This window comes from Gigantopelta aegis, chromosome 14, assembly GCF_016097555.1.
Source record: "Gigantopelta aegis isolate Gae_Host chromosome 14, Gae_host_genome, whole genome shotgun sequence".
Taxonomy (NCBI): Eukaryota; Metazoa; Mollusca; class Gastropoda; order Neomphalida; family Peltospiridae; genus Gigantopelta; species Gigantopelta aegis.
In genome coordinates this window covers 39,377,267-39,394,192 of record NC_054712.1, presented here as the reverse complement: position 1 = coordinate 39,394,192, position 16,926 = coordinate 39,377,267, and the positions used below count along the sequence as shown (strand labels likewise).

Genomic DNA, 16,926 nt, shown 5'->3' with positions numbered 1-16,926 from the left:
AGTCACTTCTGTAACTACAAACTTCGGCGGTCTTGCACAATTTGTGCAAAACATTTAACATTTCCTTACAAACATTCCGATATGCAAAACATCAGTCACTGCTGTAACTACAAACTTCGGCAGTCTTGCACAATTTGTGCAAAACATTTAACATTTCCTTAGAAACATTCTAAGATTCAAAAGATCAGTCACTGCTGTAATTACAAGGTTTTGCAGTGTTGCACAATTTGTGCAAAAACATATGCTAATGTCTACAACTAATGATTTGCACATTCCATGGAAAACATACAAGATGAGAAAATATAAGGAAAGATTTCTGCATGCACCCCTAACTTTATTATAAGATTTCTTCATGGAAGTAAGTAGAACTTGTGCAGTTATTAGTGTTGGTCTTACATTGAAGTACACATACACATACATGTAGACTAATGTACTGCAGTGAAAAAAAGTTCTTTTTTTTAGGAAGAGTTCAAGCAAAACATTTTCCAAAATAAACTGGTAAGAGTTTACATGCCATTTAAACAATGAATAAACATTTATTATGACGTTAAAACATAATGCTCTGATTTAACAAAAGAACACTAATGGACATAAAATATCCTTCAACACAGTTTTATCTTAAATGCATTAAAACTTAGTATAGAACTAGTTTTTCTCAGTCTCTTTTTAATAACGTCACCTATCTTTATAAAAATGGTATTAATGTTTTACCACATACATTTACCACAAAGACAGCAATGCAGTTTAGTATTTCAAAATGTACAATTTTTGTTTTACTTTCCTTTTGTCAGATAAGGGCAGTATGTTTTATGTTTACCGTCTTGTTGTTTGGAATGAACTGAGAAATAATTTACACAATGAGCTGATGATCGACAAGACGAGGTAGAAACATAAAAATTAATTATCACCATTTAAAAACATCTCCTACAAGATCTATTTGTAGTAATTATGCAGAGTAACAATTTCATAAAATCATTTAAAACAATTCAAGTACATTTATGTACAAATGTTTGCATTATAATTTATAACTAAATGTACAGTAAACACAACATAAAGTTGTAATATGTGTACAATATGAAGCACTCTTTCTGAAAATAAATAAACATAAACATAATTATTTCAAAATAAGATATTAAAAAAGAGCCATTATGACTGGCAGGTAGACAATTACTGGTAGCTTAAGTAGAAGTAGAAACCATACTTTTTATAGAGGTATACAGATATGGGGATATATTCATATAAAGATATAGAAAAATAAAATATTTCGCCAGTCAAAAAATGAATATTTCCCAAGAGGCATGAAATATGCCATGGTTTGTTTATATGAGTATATTTATCCTACAATACTCTATAAAAAAGTATATATTTAGAAAGATTTACATTGTAATATAAGACACAATTCTATCTAAAATAAAGCAAGCTTTTAAAATTTAACAGATAATAAAATTACGTAAATTCAAGCAATAAATTTATCTTTATTCTAGATGAAAAAGGAGAGTGCTTTTTTTCCACTCTTTATTTAACAAAATGATTAATGGACTAGGTACCTAAGATCTCCGTCTAAATCCTTGACCCCCCCCCCCCCTAATATGTACGATATAATATAATGGCTTCAGTCAAACTGAAGGGGTAGATGAAAAACAAACATGATACTGGTGTTTTGTAGAAAGGAATGTTTACAAACACTGCAGCATCTTTTAACTGTAGCTGTTAGTTTGAAGTTCTGATATTTATAACATCTTTAATGACAAGAATGCTCCCTCTACCAGTATTTAAACAACAACAAAAGGGGAGATAACTTATACAGCCCTGCCCCCCCCCCCCCCCCCAACAACCCATCCACACATGTAAAGAACACAGAGATATACATTGTATATACTGCTTCAGACCTAAGGACAAATCAGGAGGGTGGTATTGGGTTGCAACAGTGATATTTTTGTCTCAAATTGAGTAATATATAATCATAAAAATCCCCATCACCTCTAAAACAAATCCCTAAAATCCTATCCGTATTCCCCCTGGATCTGCCCCTGAGATTAGCACAACAAGAGATTACAAGTGACAAGTCTGTACACTGGACCAGAGATTCACAATAAATAAACATAAAGTCAGAGATATAATGGCGGAAAGAGATTCAAGACAGAGAAGGGAGAAAACTCTTGCTATGCTACAAAGCATTTAGGCAATTGAAATCATAATTTTAGTGTGGTTTCGAATCTGCATTCATGAATGGCCGAGATTCTGTTCTCATATCATTTTCAACTTATTTTTGTGCTCGTATCCAATTAAGGTTCAAGCACACTGCCCTGGGCTCACATCTCAGCTATCTGGACTGTCTGTCCTAAAACAGTGGGTTGGTGGTTAGTAAGAGATAAGTCGGTGCCGTGGCCTTACACCTACCACTTCAGTTGTTAAAATTGGCTTGGGTGGGAGCTGGCATTGGGGTGCGAACCCAGTACCTACCAGCCTCAAGTCTGATGACTTAAGCAATACACCACCGAAGTTGGTATTCTTTTCTGATCATACCATCAGCTCATTCCAGTCAATACACCATGACTGGTTTATCAAACAACCCTATCTGCTAATCGAAAAGAGTAGCCCATGAAGCAGCAAAGTGTGCCCTGCACTAGAACAGTTTTGAATACACACCAAGTTTGAAATACATTCACAAACATGGTCTTGCTTCTTTGAAATCTTTAGCAAACTGTTCCAAGCACTAGAACAGTTTTGAATACACACCAAGTTTGAAATACATTCACAAACATGGTCTTGCTTCTTTGAAATCTTTAGCAAACTGTTCCAAGCACTAGAACAGTTTTGAATACACACCAAGTTTGAAATACATTCACAAACATGGTCTTGCTTCTTTGAAATCTTTAGCAAACTGTTCCAAGCACTAGAACAGTTTTGAATACACACCAAGTTTGAAATACATTCACAAACATGGTCTTGCTTCTTTGAAATCTTTAGCAAACTGTTCCAAGCACTAGAACAGTTTTGAATACACACCAAGTTTGAAATACATTCACAAACATGGTCTTGCTTCTTTGAAATCTTTAGCAAACTGTTCCAAGCACTAGAACAGTTTTGAATACACACCAAGTTTGAAATACATTCACAAACATGGTCTTGCTTCTTTGAAATCTTTAGCAAACTGTTCCAAGCACTAGAACAGTTTTGAATACACACCAAGTTTGAAATACATTCACAAACATGGTCTTGCTTCTTTGAAATCTTTAGCAAACTGTTCCAAGCACTAGAACAGTTTTGAATACACACCAAGTTTGAAATACATTAACAAACATGTTCTTGCTTCTTTGAAATCTTTAGCAAAGTGTGTCCTCTGCAGCAGAACAGTTTCGAATACACACAAAATTTTCAGATTCATAGTTTTCTCCCTTTAAAGGTAATAGCATCACACGCGAGACAATAACATGTTTAGTTATTTAGACTACTTTTACAGATTAAACACAATCTAATTTCTCCCGTCAGCAAATATTATGTCATATAATATATAATAACCTACAGCAAACCAGCAGTGATATAAAGCAGTTCGATAGCAACGCAAACAAAACAAAAACTAATCTTCTTAACAACATGAATATATGTAATAAATTTAGTAAATACTTGACAGCAGTTGTTTGATAGGATAGAGAAAAATACTAAATATCTGTGATTAAAAAAACTAGAAAAAACATTTCATAAACCCCCCCCCCCCCAACAAATTAAAGAGTATAATAGAGTTGTCACAAAATTAAAATTGTTGTCATACCAAGTGTCACAAGTAAATAATTGTTGTAAATAGGTTTTTAACAAATACTAATTCAAAAATCAAATGATCAGCAATACTTAAAATACTGTGGTGACTATTTCTGTGTCTTGTGGTTATGTATGCTTGAGGTTGTATTTGTATAAACACATAATTCTTAATAATATTGTGTTTGTATAAACACTCGGTTCTAAATATTGTGTTTATACATACACACAATTCTAAACCCCATCCATGTTTACTCAGTTCAAAATACTGAAATATGAAGACTTTCATGAAAATACTGAAATATTAAAATACCTATATATAGCAAAAATACTGAAATATGTAACTACTTAAATCTAAAACCTGATTGCCAATATGCTAATAAACTGCTTTAATATAAAAATATCCATTCTTTTTAAAAACTAAATTTCAGGGGACAATATTTCAAAATCTTAGGTCACTGCATGGAACTTGGTTCCATGATTTTCATCTAAGTAACTGTTCTGATGCCATATAACTGTAAATAAAATGTGTTGAGTGCATCGTTAAATAAAATATTTCCTTCTAGAGAACTGATTGTTAAGTTACTCAAAATATATTTGCATAGTGAATAAAATACTGAGGATCATGAAACTCATTACTTTTAATTTCAGAATGTAACAGCTAGTTTACCACATAACCAATTGGCAGTTCGCATGAATGTAAATTTACATAACCAACATGCGAACAGAACAACGGTTCATATAAAATATTGTTCCCTGAAATTTCATTTCATTTAAATACTCCTCCAATATACGTCTTCATGTGTATGAAAAAAATAACTTCTATCACAAGAGAGTGCTGAGCACCAATGCCCTCTAACAAAACATTAAGACAAGATCGTTGCTTGTAGCTAACAAGGCGTTCATTATGTAATGATCTGTTTATCAAATGTAAGCATCTATGTCCATTTTGTGAAATACTCCACAAAACCCCTCAATGTACTTAATCTGCAATACGGCCAGGGAATGATGTGAAAAAACATCTTGCACAAACGTCATAATGCTATTCGAATATTATCAGCTTATTTTACCAAAAATTAGTCCACTAAAATATCAGATCTCTCGGACAGAACTCTTTGGCGAAGTCAGAGGTTGTGTCAGTCATAAATTTGCCACACCCACTTATAGCAAACAGTGTAAAATAGTCCTTGTCAAAAATGAGCCATATCCACTTTTAGCAAACAGTGTAAATAGTCTTTGTCAAAAATGAGCCACATCCACTTATAGCAAACAGTGTAAATAGTTTTTTTTTTTTTATCAAAAAAGAGCCACATTCACTTTTAGCAAACAGTGTGAATAGTCATCAAAAATGAGCCACATCCACTTTTAGCAAACAGTGTGAATAGTCATCATCAAAAATCAGCCACATCCACTTATAGCAAACAATGTAAAATAGTCATCTTCAAAAATAAGTCACATCCACTTATAGCAAACAGTGTAAACAGCCATCACATTACTAAACACCGAGCATCTGAGCGGCGGAGTCTGCCGAGTCTGTGGAGTTGAGCATTTTATCGATGGCGCTGACTTCCACCCCGAGCAGATTGTGCAGGAGATCGTTGTCTTCAGACGGGAGCAAGCTGACACTGTTAGCAATCACCTGAAACACAAGAGACTTTATTATAGACCTAGAAGTCTTATGAATATACTACAAAATGCATTAAATATTAGTTTACAGCTAGCAGTCTAATATATATTGAGGGTATTACAAAGTGCATTAAATATTAGTATACAGCCACCAGACAAATATATATCGAGGGTATTACAAAGTGCATTAAATATTAGTATACAGCCACAAGACAAATATATATTGAGGGTATTACAAAGTGCATTAAATATTAGTATACAGCCACCAGACAAATATATATTGAGGGTATTACAAAGTGCATTTAATATTAGTATACACGTAGCAATCTAATATATATTGAGGGTATTACAAAGTGCATTAAATATTACTTTACAGCTAGCAGTCTAATATATATTGAGGGTATTACAAAGTGCATTAAATATTAGTATATAGCTACCAGACAAATATATATTGAGGGTATTACAAAGTGCATTAAATATTAGTATACAGCCACCAGACAAATATATATCGAGGGTATTACAAAGTGCATTAAATATTAGTATACAGCCACCAGACAAATATATATCGAGGGTATTACAAAGTGCATTAAATATTAGTATACAGCCACCAGACAAATATATATTGAGGGTATTACAAAGTGCATTAAATATTAGTATACAGCCACCAGACAAATATATATTGAGGGTATTACAAAGTGCATTTAATATTAGTATACACGTAGCAATCTAATATATATTGAGGGTATTACAAAGTGCATTAAATATTACTTTACAGCTAGCAGTCAAATATATATTGAGGGTATTACAAAGTGCATTAAATATTAGTATACAGCTACCAGACAAATATATATTGAGGGTATTACAAAAAGAAGTACATGTATAACTAATACAACACACGTGTGTCGTAACAATTTCATATGACCAACGAATAACGTCATTTTGGGAAGCAACGTGATAACATGTGGCTTCCCCAGTCTTAGCTGTGTGTAATCAACTGATATGGATAATAAACAAATTACACTTGCATGTGGCATACTAATTTTATGAAACTCGTGTCAGTATTCATGTATTACGCTCTCGCCTGGGTAATACAAGAATCCTGACACTTGTTTCATAAAATCAGTATGACATACAAGCTCATAAAATAATCTTTATGTACACAGCTTGCAGTAAAATATATAATAATATAAAATAAGGGTATTAATAGAAGAGGTAGATTTAATACTCAATTTCTAAAGTCATGACAACAAAATGTTTTGCTATAACACATGAAATATCCTATACCAGTTGTATGTCAACATATAATGTGTGGAAATAATATTATCACAAATTGTGAAACCAAAATCCATTTGTATAAATCACAAGTTTGCAACAAATGAAATATACTGTACTGCAGTAATTTAATTTCCAAGTATACAGGATCAGTGATAACACATATGTTGTAGGAGGCGAGACATAGCCCAGTGGTACAGCGCTCGCTCGACGCGCGGTCTGTATGGGATCGATTCCCGTCGGTGGGCCCATTGGGCTATTTCTCGTTCCAGCCAATGCACCACGACTGGTATAACAAAGGCCATGGTATGTACTACCCTGTCTATGGGATGGTGCATATAAAAGATCCCTTGCTGCCAATCGAAAAAGAGTAGCCCATGAAGTGGCGACAGCGGGTTTCCTCTCTCAATACCCGTGTGGTCCTTAATCATATGTCTTACGCCATATAACAATACGATGTGTTGAGTGTGTCGTTAAATAAAACATTTTTAAATTATTTTTTTTTACATATGTTGTAATATTTATTTCAGAGAAATATTTCCCCATATATTAACACATTCTAACCTGGCCATGACTGTCAGATGCTTTCTTCTGATTGGTCAGATGAAAACGAAGCGCTGTCTTCCCATGCACTGATAGAAAGAAAATGTAAAAATCAAAATGTTATTGTTAACAAGAATACATGTAACAAGACTGAATTACAGTTTTATTTGGGGTTTTAAAAAAGTATACATTAAAATTGTTGATTTGGATACTCTCAAATGTTCAACATATATATTATTACAGTGAAACCCCTCTAAACCAGACACCTTCGGGACCAAGTAAAATGTCCGGTTTAAGAGGTATCCAGTTTAGTTAGAGAGGTTAAGTTCTGTACTGACTGTTAAAAAATTACCATGAAAAATGTCCGGTTTTGGGGGAGTTCAGGTTTACAGAGGGTCCAGTTTTGAGAGGTTTTACTGTATATATAATATATTAATCTTTGAATATTACTTCATAATAATGTACCGGTTTCGGTGGCGTCATGGTTAGGCCATCGGTCTACAGGCTGGTAGGTACTGGGTTCGGATCCCAGTCGAGGCATGGGATTTTTAATCCAGATACCGACTCCAAACCCTGCGTGAGTGCTCCGCAAGGCTCAATGGGTAGGTGTAAACAACTTGCACCAACCAGTGATCCATAACTGGTTCAACAAAGGCCATGGTTTGTGCTATCCTGCCTGTGGGAAGCACAAATAAAAGATCCCTTGCTGCCTGTTATAAAAGAGTAGCCTATGTGGCGACAGCGGGTTTCCTCTAAAAACAGTGTCAGAATGACCATATGTTTGACGTCCAATAGCCGCTGATAAGATAAAAAACCCACTGTGCTCTAGTGGCATCGTTAAATAAACCAAACTTAACTTTTTTCATAATAATGTAAACTTATGTGGTCATGTTCACATAAATGAAAATGACAATGGTAAAAAAAAAAACTGTGCAAAAACGTTAATGGTTATTGTAAGCTTTTCAACAAAGACAAAGGACAAAAACAGTTTTTAGATGGCATTTAATATCTATAATTCTAGGATAATGGAGGTTTTCCATCTTTGTATTCCCATATTCAACATGTTTTCCTATTTAACATATGTGGTCCTATTGTCTACATTAATATTTTGCACATGGTCTTAAACACATATATTTAACACATGTGTTAAATGAAAATGAATATTCAGACAATAAACATGTGACTGTATTGATTTAGTAAACTAGTCTGGAAGTGGCAGTCTTCTTTGTTGCAGTGCAAGAGGGATGTAAAGTATCTCATCAGGAGTGGCTGTCCTCCTATAGATGAGGCACTGGATAGAGAGTCATGGAATCATCCACTGTTCTGCCAAATGCCCATTCGACTGTATTGTGCGGTGATAAGGCCCTGATCATGTGTTTTGATTTTGTTGTTAAGATTTCTTGAAGTGGTGAAGCAGCTAGAGCTAGTAATTTTCACTCACATGAACCGACGTTATCATCCAAGTTGAGGGTGTTGTCGTCGTCATCACTGAGCGGTGGCGTGGTTGAGTCGAGGTGTTTCTTGCGATGTCTCATCATGCTGTGTTTCAGTGTGAAGCGTTTAAAACAGACGTCACATTCAAAAGGTCTTTCACCTGTAACAATTTGGAAAAAAACTATTATCTAAAAGGACATTACCATATTTGACCGGAAATTAGCCCATGTCTGAATAATCCCCCCTCCATTTTTGACAGCTTTTAAGAAATTAGGCCCTTATTTGTAAATAAACTGGCAATTAACCTTCAAACCAACATTCTTTAATAATGCAGAAATTGTTTTAATTAGTTAATTTTAATTAAAAATGCCACAAAATTATTTTTCAATGTTACCATTTGGGTAACCCTTTTTGTAGATGTAGTCACATATATTCATAAATTTAAAGAAATTTACTTTTTGTTTATTCACCCCAGGAAGGGAGGGAGGAAATGGACAGAGACAGAGACAGAGACAGAGACAGAGACAGAGAGAGAGAGAGAGAGAGAGAGAGAGAGAGAGAGAGAGAGAGAGAGAGAGAGAGAGAGAGAGAGAGAGAGAGAGAGAGAGAGAGAGAGAGAGAGGGGAGAGAGAGAGGAGAGAGAGAGAGAGAGAGAGAGAGAGAGAGAGAGAGAGAGAGAGAGAGAGAGAGAGAGAGAGAGAGAGAGAGAGAGAGAGAGAGAGAGAGAGACAGAGGACAAATATACTACTCAAAAGAATTTAAGGGTCAGACGATATTTTCGACATTATTTTCTGAATGTCAATTATATTAGCTAGACCATAATGTCACGCATGGTATTGTTCCATTTTGACGAAAGTGGGTCTAAGCAACCCATAAATGAATTAAAATCCACTGTCATTGACACTGTCGACTAGTTCTAATGGCGAAAACATGCTTACATTTGCACGTAAATTAGAGCGAAAGCAAAAGGTCTGCTAAGTGCCCATAACTTGCTTTTTCACAAAGCGCTCCATTTCACGCTTTGCATGTGTATTCCATGTTCCCAATGCTGAATTTCCGTATAATTGGAGCTTGCGTTCGTGTACGGTGCACACTCCAAATTCAACAATGGTACGACTTCAACTGACTATCGAAGATCGAGGAAGGGCTATTGCTTGGCTTCAGGATGGCAATACGCAAAGAAATGTTGCTCTGAGACTTGATGTCAGTCAGAGTGTCGTTGGCCGACTGTGGCAACGGTACCAAGCAACGAATTCTGTTCGAAATCGTCCACGTTCGGGAAGACCCCGAAGCACTACAAATAAAGAGGACCGCTACATCACCAATATGGCTCTACGTCAACGCACAACCACTGCATGCCGATTACGTGACAATCTGCGGACTGCGACTGGAACTCGAGTGTCTGATCAAACCATACGCAATCGTCTGAGAGCCAATAATCTACGCTGCCGTCGCCAGGCTGTTCGACCACCACTCCTACCACGTCACAGAACGGCCAGACGTCACTGGTGCACGCTTCATCTGCTGTGGCAATGTGTTCAGTGCGGTCGAGTGATGTTCACTGATGAGTCCAGGTTTAGTTTCCAGTTCAACGACGGTCGGGTTCGTGTCTACAGACGTCCTGGGGAGCGCTTCGCTGACGTTAACGTTAGACGTCACCGGTTCGGTGGTGGCAGTGTCATGGTGTGGGGCGGCATCTCTATCCACCACAGGACCCCCCTCTATGTGGTGGATGGCAATCTGAATGGAATCCGCTATCTGAATGAGATTATCCGGCCGTTGGTTCTCCCAGGCCTTCAGCAGATTGGCGGCGGGGCAGTTCTGCAGGATGACAATGCCAGACCCCACCGCGCCAGGGTGGTAACGGACTTTCTCAGACAACAAGGTATCGCCAGGATGGATTGGCCAGCATATTCGCCTGACTTGGCCCCAATAGAGCACGCCTGGGACGAATTAGGCAGGAGAGTTCGGGATAACCATGCCCCTCCGGCCAACCTTCATGATCTGGGTCAACTTCTTATGGCAGAGTGGCAGGCCATTCCCCAAGAGTTCTTCAGACGTCTGATCAACAGCATAAGGCAACGATGTGTCGAGTGTATTCGCGCCAGGGGTGGATTCACACACTATTAAACGAATGTTCTAATGTGTTCTAATGTGTAAAATCCATGTTTGACAACCTTCAACTTTGACAGCATGTCATGTGATGTTTATTTGTGTTTTTTTGTAAATATGGAACAATAAATAAAATGTTTGGTGTAGTTTACATCATCAATCTAATACACTCTGAAACTTATTTGGTTATAAATTTTTGACCCTTAAATTCTTTTGAGTAGTATATAGACAGAAAATGTCAGATAGAGATTGAGAAAGACAAAGCGATAACAAACCAGTCTCGACAAAGAGAGATACTAACATGATCTTCATATACAGATTAAAATGCATACCATGTTGCTATTCACAGAAAGAATTTATTTGCAATCACACCTGTACTTAGGCAAAACAACACACACACACACACACACACACATACACCAATCTGATTAAAATTAGCTCTCCTGGTCTACCAGTAGATCTAACAGCATTGCCTGGACTCCCATGTCCAGGTGACATTTCATCTATAAATAACAGTTTAAATATCGACCAATTACACTTCGCCTTTTATAGCGCTATTCAGGAGCATACAAATTCTAAAAATATTGGGCAAAGACTATTTATTCAATAGGCGAACTTGTTGGTCTATTTCAAAATTACAAAGCAGGGGAAAAAATGCAGTAATAACTCTGGATTGTATACTAATATAAACAGATTTTATGGCTATACCATCACCGTTTTTTTTTCTTTTCGTCTTGAAACAAATTTTATATAACATTTTATATTGAAATTAGTTTCTGGCATACATGTACTTCGTAATTCACCCAAATCATTTCATATACCCTTGGCATAATCCCGTACGTTTTCAAATTCTTTTCAAATCACTGGCATGATTTTTGCAAGTAAGTTTTTGATTGGTCAAATGAAAGGTCAACTGGACATGAGCTCCAATGGGGTGCTGTTAGATCCACAGGTAATTAACCAGTGGAGCTAATTTTAATTAGATTGACACACACACACATACTATATACACACAGATAACACACACAAACACACACACAAACTACACACACAAACACACAGTGAACACGCACACATACATGCAAACACCACACTCACACACCCTACACAAATACAATACACACTACTACACATATGATCATATGTCGCACTATCTGCACAATGGACAATTGTTACACAACATGTCCTTTGTAAGTAAAATGATGTGTACAACAACCGTGCAGCCACCAATCTCTCATCATTAACACCAACCTGTGTGTGACCGCATGTGTCTTCGAAGATCCTGCAACGACCAGAATCTCTTGGGGCAGAGCGAACAATAGACCTTCCGCTGCTGGTAGTCGGACGTCATCGTATCCATCAGTCCATCCTCCATCATCCTGGCCCCACCCTTCTCCCCCCGGTCCTCCTCTCCTGCCACAAACACCCCACCCGGACCGTGTTTCTCCGGTCCCTGCAGCGCCGCCACAACGCCCTGGCAATGTTTCTCCACCAACTTGTCCATACGCACCGAGAATCTATCCAAACTATCAACCCCATTCTTCTCCTTGAGCACCATCCAGTCCTGAGGGTGGAACCGCTCCTGGTGCTGCAGACAGTCCTGCCGTTTCTCGAACGAGGCATCGCACAGGTAGCACTTGAACGGGAGGTCGATGTTGTGGTCCTTGAGGTGGCGGACGAGCAGTTTCCTCAGCGGGAACTCGAGCCCACACTTCCAGCACTGGGTGATCTTGTCCACGTTGTAGTTGTCGCGCTCCGGGTTGATCTGCATCTTCTTCCAGTCCGAGGAATACTCGGCCAGGTCGAGGGAATCCTCTTCTTCGTCCTCCATCAGCGAGGCATTCATGTCGGCGGCCATTTTGGTGTCGGGTTTATTAGGGTCTGCGTCGAAGGATTCTGGATGATTGCCGTTCAGATCTATTTCCATGCGGTCGCAGCCATCGGTGAGAAATGTTTCGTTTGTTGGGTCTTTCATGTTGGTAACAGACTGTGAATAAATTTTTTTTTAAAAGGAGTCAAAATAATATCAACCTATGAAATAATTAGTGAAATATGAAACAATTATCTTAAATAATTGTTGAAATATGAAAAAATTAACTGAAATAATTAATGAATATGAAACGATTAGCTGAAAGAAGAAGACAATATCAACAGTATCTCTATCCTTGGCATTGTCAGATAATAAACTCATTCCCCCACCACCAACAACAAACACAAAACAAAAAGATATTCATTAGCTTTGAAAGCAGGAGTTTATAAGAAAATTGTATATCTTCTGAATGCAGAAGGATGTTCAGTTGTAAGCAGGCAGTGGGTACCAAAAACCACTGCTTACTAATGAACACTGTATCAGTGAAAAACTAAATTAACAATTGGACTAAGTTTGTAAACTTATTTTAAGAAGTGTAATTTGCTAAACATATTTGCTAGAAGTTTATGCAACATATTTGCTAGAAGTTTATACAACATTGGAAAACAAAATGTAAATTATATTGGGTTTTTAATTATTGCAGTCTCATAATTATTTATTTGAAGATTATTATTTATTTTTTTACAGGTGACAATAAAGAGATAAAAATATGTTTCCTATTCAACAGAGGTCTAAAAAATATAACAAGCATTTCTGAGAAAATTGCTAAAGCAATACATATCCCCTATCGGGCCAAACATATTTTTGTATCTCTTGAGTTTAAGGACCATAACTCCTTGAAAAATAGGTAAATCATCATGAAAGTCAAACTTGATATGTACCAGTATATGATAAAGCTATAGACAAAATTTCAGCTCAGTATCGAGAAAGCTCCATGTGAGACAGACCGACAGATGGACAGAGACGAAACTTATAGTCCTCTCCAGGAGACTCAAGGATAATAAATGAAAAGAAAACTACATTTTTTCACATAACATATCACACATACTTTACAGTCCTCTTCATCAGAGCCGTTAGTTCCAGTGCTGCCCCCTGGTGTTTGTGAGTTGTCAAAATCATCAGCACCTTCATTGTCAGACAGAGTACAAGAGAGGGACGACTCTAAATTGAGGTAACTCTCGGCTGATGGCTTCTCTCCCTTGTGTCGCTCTTGATAGTGTTTCAACAGGTTACCTGAAACAACAAACAAAGTTAATTATTTAATTAATTAAATAAGCTAATTATTAATATTTATAGATTTTTATATTACAATAAAAAACATTTAAGAGAAAACCATGATTCCTTGGAACTGAAAAGAATAGTACTCTAAAAACAGGAATTCTGAAATTATAACTTGAGTTTACTTAGAAAGATTTCAAGATCAGACAGTACATTGCAATGCAATACTAACTGCAATAATACATATTTGTAGTATAATACTTCTACTGACATTTCTCTAAATGAATATTTTGCTTAAAATATCCAAAATGTAAACAAAATTATGATTAAATTACAATGAGGAAAAAAAATACAGATCTGTTTTATAATATACCAACTTTTGTCTAAATGTTGGTTTTTTTTTTAATACACAGACACTCAATACTCTTAAAAGGAACTATATTAAATATGTAATTTGTTAAATGATTTTATTAGTTGGCAACATCTTGCGATGACAGTCTCTTAAAAAGATTCAACATCAGCAAAACTATGAAGACGTCTGCTTAGTGAAGAAGTGTGTAAGCTTCAACTCACTTTCAGTGGCAAATGAACTGAAGACACACAGGTGACATTTGTACGGTCGGTCCATGGTCTGGCGCGAAGCCGGGTCCAGCATGTTGACTCCGTGTTTTCTGATTAAGTGTCGCTCGCGATTAGATTTCGTTGAGAAAGTCACAGGGCAACGAGGACATTTGAATGGCTTTTGACCTGAAATTAAACAATTAGGTAAATAGAATTTACTTGAATAATTTTTTCATAATACTACTTTGACTAACTGATATTATTATTATTATGATAATCTAACCATGGCTGTTATATCAAGCACGTTAGAACAGGTAAAATGAGTAATTAGAACAGGTAAAATTAATAATTAAGACAGGTAAAATTAATAATTAGAACAGGTAAAATGAGTAATTAGAATAGGTAAAATGAGTAATTAGAACAGGTAAAATTAATAATCAGAACAGGTAAAATGAGTAATTAGAACAGGTAAAATGAGTAATTAGAACAGGTAAAATTAATAATTAAGACAGGTAAAATTAATAATTAAGACAGGTAAAAATAATAATTAGAACAGATAAAATGAGTACAGGAGGTAAAATTAGTAATTAGAACATGTAAAATGAGTAATTAGAACAGGTAAAATTAATCATTAGAACAGGTAAAATTAATAATTAAGACAGGTAAAATTAATAATTAAGACAGGTAAAAATAATAATTATAACAGATAAAATGAGTACAGGAGGTAAAATGAGTAATTAGAACATGTAAAATGAGTAATTAGAACAGGTAAAATTAATCATTAGAACAGGTAAAATTAATAATTAAGACAGGTAAAATTAATAATTAGAACAGGTAAAATTAATAATTAAGACAGGTAAAATTAATAATTAGAACAGGTAATATTAGTAATTAGAACAAGTAAAATTAACAGAGAAAATAGTCTATAGTGTTAGATAGTCCACTGAACTACTGACCTAATATATACACATTCCCCGAATACATGAATACAGAAAACAAGCCATCTTGTTTACTCTATGAACAAAAAAAACATCATCCACAAACAATGATGTAACATAACATTGTAATGAATATAAAGGAAACTGAATCACTTACCAGTGTGAGTGAGGAGATGTCTGTTAAGGGAGCTAATCCAGGGGAATGACCTGGGGCAGCAGGGACAGGACAACTTGTGAGGTGAGTCGGCATACGAGTTGCGTTTCTTCTTCACAGGTGTTGCTAGGTCTGGGGCCGTTCCTGTACTGTCTCCCCCTGTACTGTCGGGGGAACCCTGGTCGTGTGTGTTGTCAGACCGCTTCTCCTGTAGAAAATTTAAACTCGTTATTATTATAGTTTTTGTGAATTAGATAACATTATATTTCAATTAAGAAAAAGGAGCAGTTTTTATATCATTAAGTACGATATGATAGTGATGTAGATCTGATAGCCTAATTGATTGGAAAATGTGAGTAGGTGTTAGGTCCCCCCCCCCCCCCCCAAAAGGATGTTTCTGGTCAAACCAAAGCTCCAGAAGTGATGCGACGATGCAGGTTGTTTTTTTGTTTTTTTAAAAGCATGGATTTAACAGAAAAGATGGGTATATTTAATACTGAAACAAGGGGCATGTTTTAGATTGAAATCAGAATGCACGTCTTAGTTCACGCGCGATGACATTTTGGTTCCAAATGTGGTGTTACGTCACAGCAAGAAAAACCCGGGAAAAATTGTCATAATGCAGGGGGGGGGGGGGGGGGGGGGTGGGTAATGTTGATGTATGCGTGGGTCAAAATCGACGTGCACGCCGACCAGACCAAAAATTTATTTTGTTTGGCCTTATGAAGAAAAATTAAAAAATTTCCCCTCTCAATCTTCCTTTAAAATAATATAGCAAATTTTAGTAATGTTTTGGTGTCTTAAATTTTTAAAATAATATATATTAAAATGTTGTTAGAAAAGGGAAAACATGTTTAATAATCATAAATATTTTACAATAGATATTTTTAAAATAATACATTATTTTTACCTGTTATTAAGGATATAAAACATATAACAAGGCAATGTTTTACTTTCAACAAAATAAACTTTATAAGTGCTGTGTCAACTGCATATTTAAAACTCACTACAAAATCTTTCCCAACCGAACTTTATGTTTTTATTTTACAGACAAAATCACAATTTGTTTTCAAATTTCATAATATAAATGGATTAAAAAACAAAAAAAACCCCAAAACCAAATCACCTCTCTAGCTGCTTGCTTTCCATATGGACTTAAACTTCCATTGGGAGTGGTCTCCCCTTTTATGATAATCTCCAGCTGATTGTCTTGTGAGTTATCTTCATCATTGTCCATTTGACTCGCCGCCCCTTGGTCCATGCTAAGGCTGGTGGGTGTTCCTGACCTACTTTCATAGTACCTGTCCATGGACGACGAACAGGATATGACATCATCATTATCATCGTTGTCATGAGAGCAAGATGGATGGAAGAAAGACGGAAAGTTTTTCACTTCAGTCGTGTTGTAAATTATTTTATTCACCGATGCCAGATCCACGCTG

The 16,926-nt window shown here is 36.0% G+C and overlaps 1 protein-coding gene across 1 annotated transcript; it reads right to left on the bottom strand.

The window, feature by feature from the left end:
• Positions 1 to 5,097: 5,097 nt before the first annotated feature.
• LOC121388487 (zinc finger protein 775-like) lies at positions 5,098 to 16,913 on the bottom strand. Its single transcript, XM_041519841.1, has 8 exons — positions 16,611 to 16,913; positions 15,488 to 15,692; positions 14,405 to 14,578; positions 13,662 to 13,846; positions 11,995 to 12,730; positions 8,639 to 8,791; positions 7,219 to 7,286; positions 5,098 to 5,395 (listed from the first exon to the last, which is right to left on the bottom strand). The coding sequence occupies exons 1-8, from the start codon at positions 16,791 to 16,793 to the stop codon at positions 5,252 to 5,254; spliced, it is 1,848 nt and encodes a 615-aa protein (XP_041375775.1). The 5' UTR covers positions 16,794 to 16,913; the 3' UTR covers positions 5,098 to 5,251.
• Between the last annotated feature and the right edge of the window lie 13 nt (positions 16,914 to 16,926).

Excerpts from the sequence above, each read along its gene's own strand:
- LOC121388487 (XM_041519841.1), bottom strand. The coding sequence starts at position 16,793 with ATGGACAGGTACTATGAAAGTAGGTCAGGAACACCCACCAGCCTTAGC. Across the intron at positions 14,579-15,487 it reads ACATCTCCTCACTCACACTG|GTCAAAAGCCATTCAAATGT; the intron begins GTAAGTGATTCA and ends GTTTAATTTCAG. Across the intron at positions 13,847-14,404 it reads CAGTTCATTTGCCACTGAAA|GTAACCTGTTGAAACACTAT; the intron begins GTGAGTTGAAGC and ends TTGTTGTTTCAG.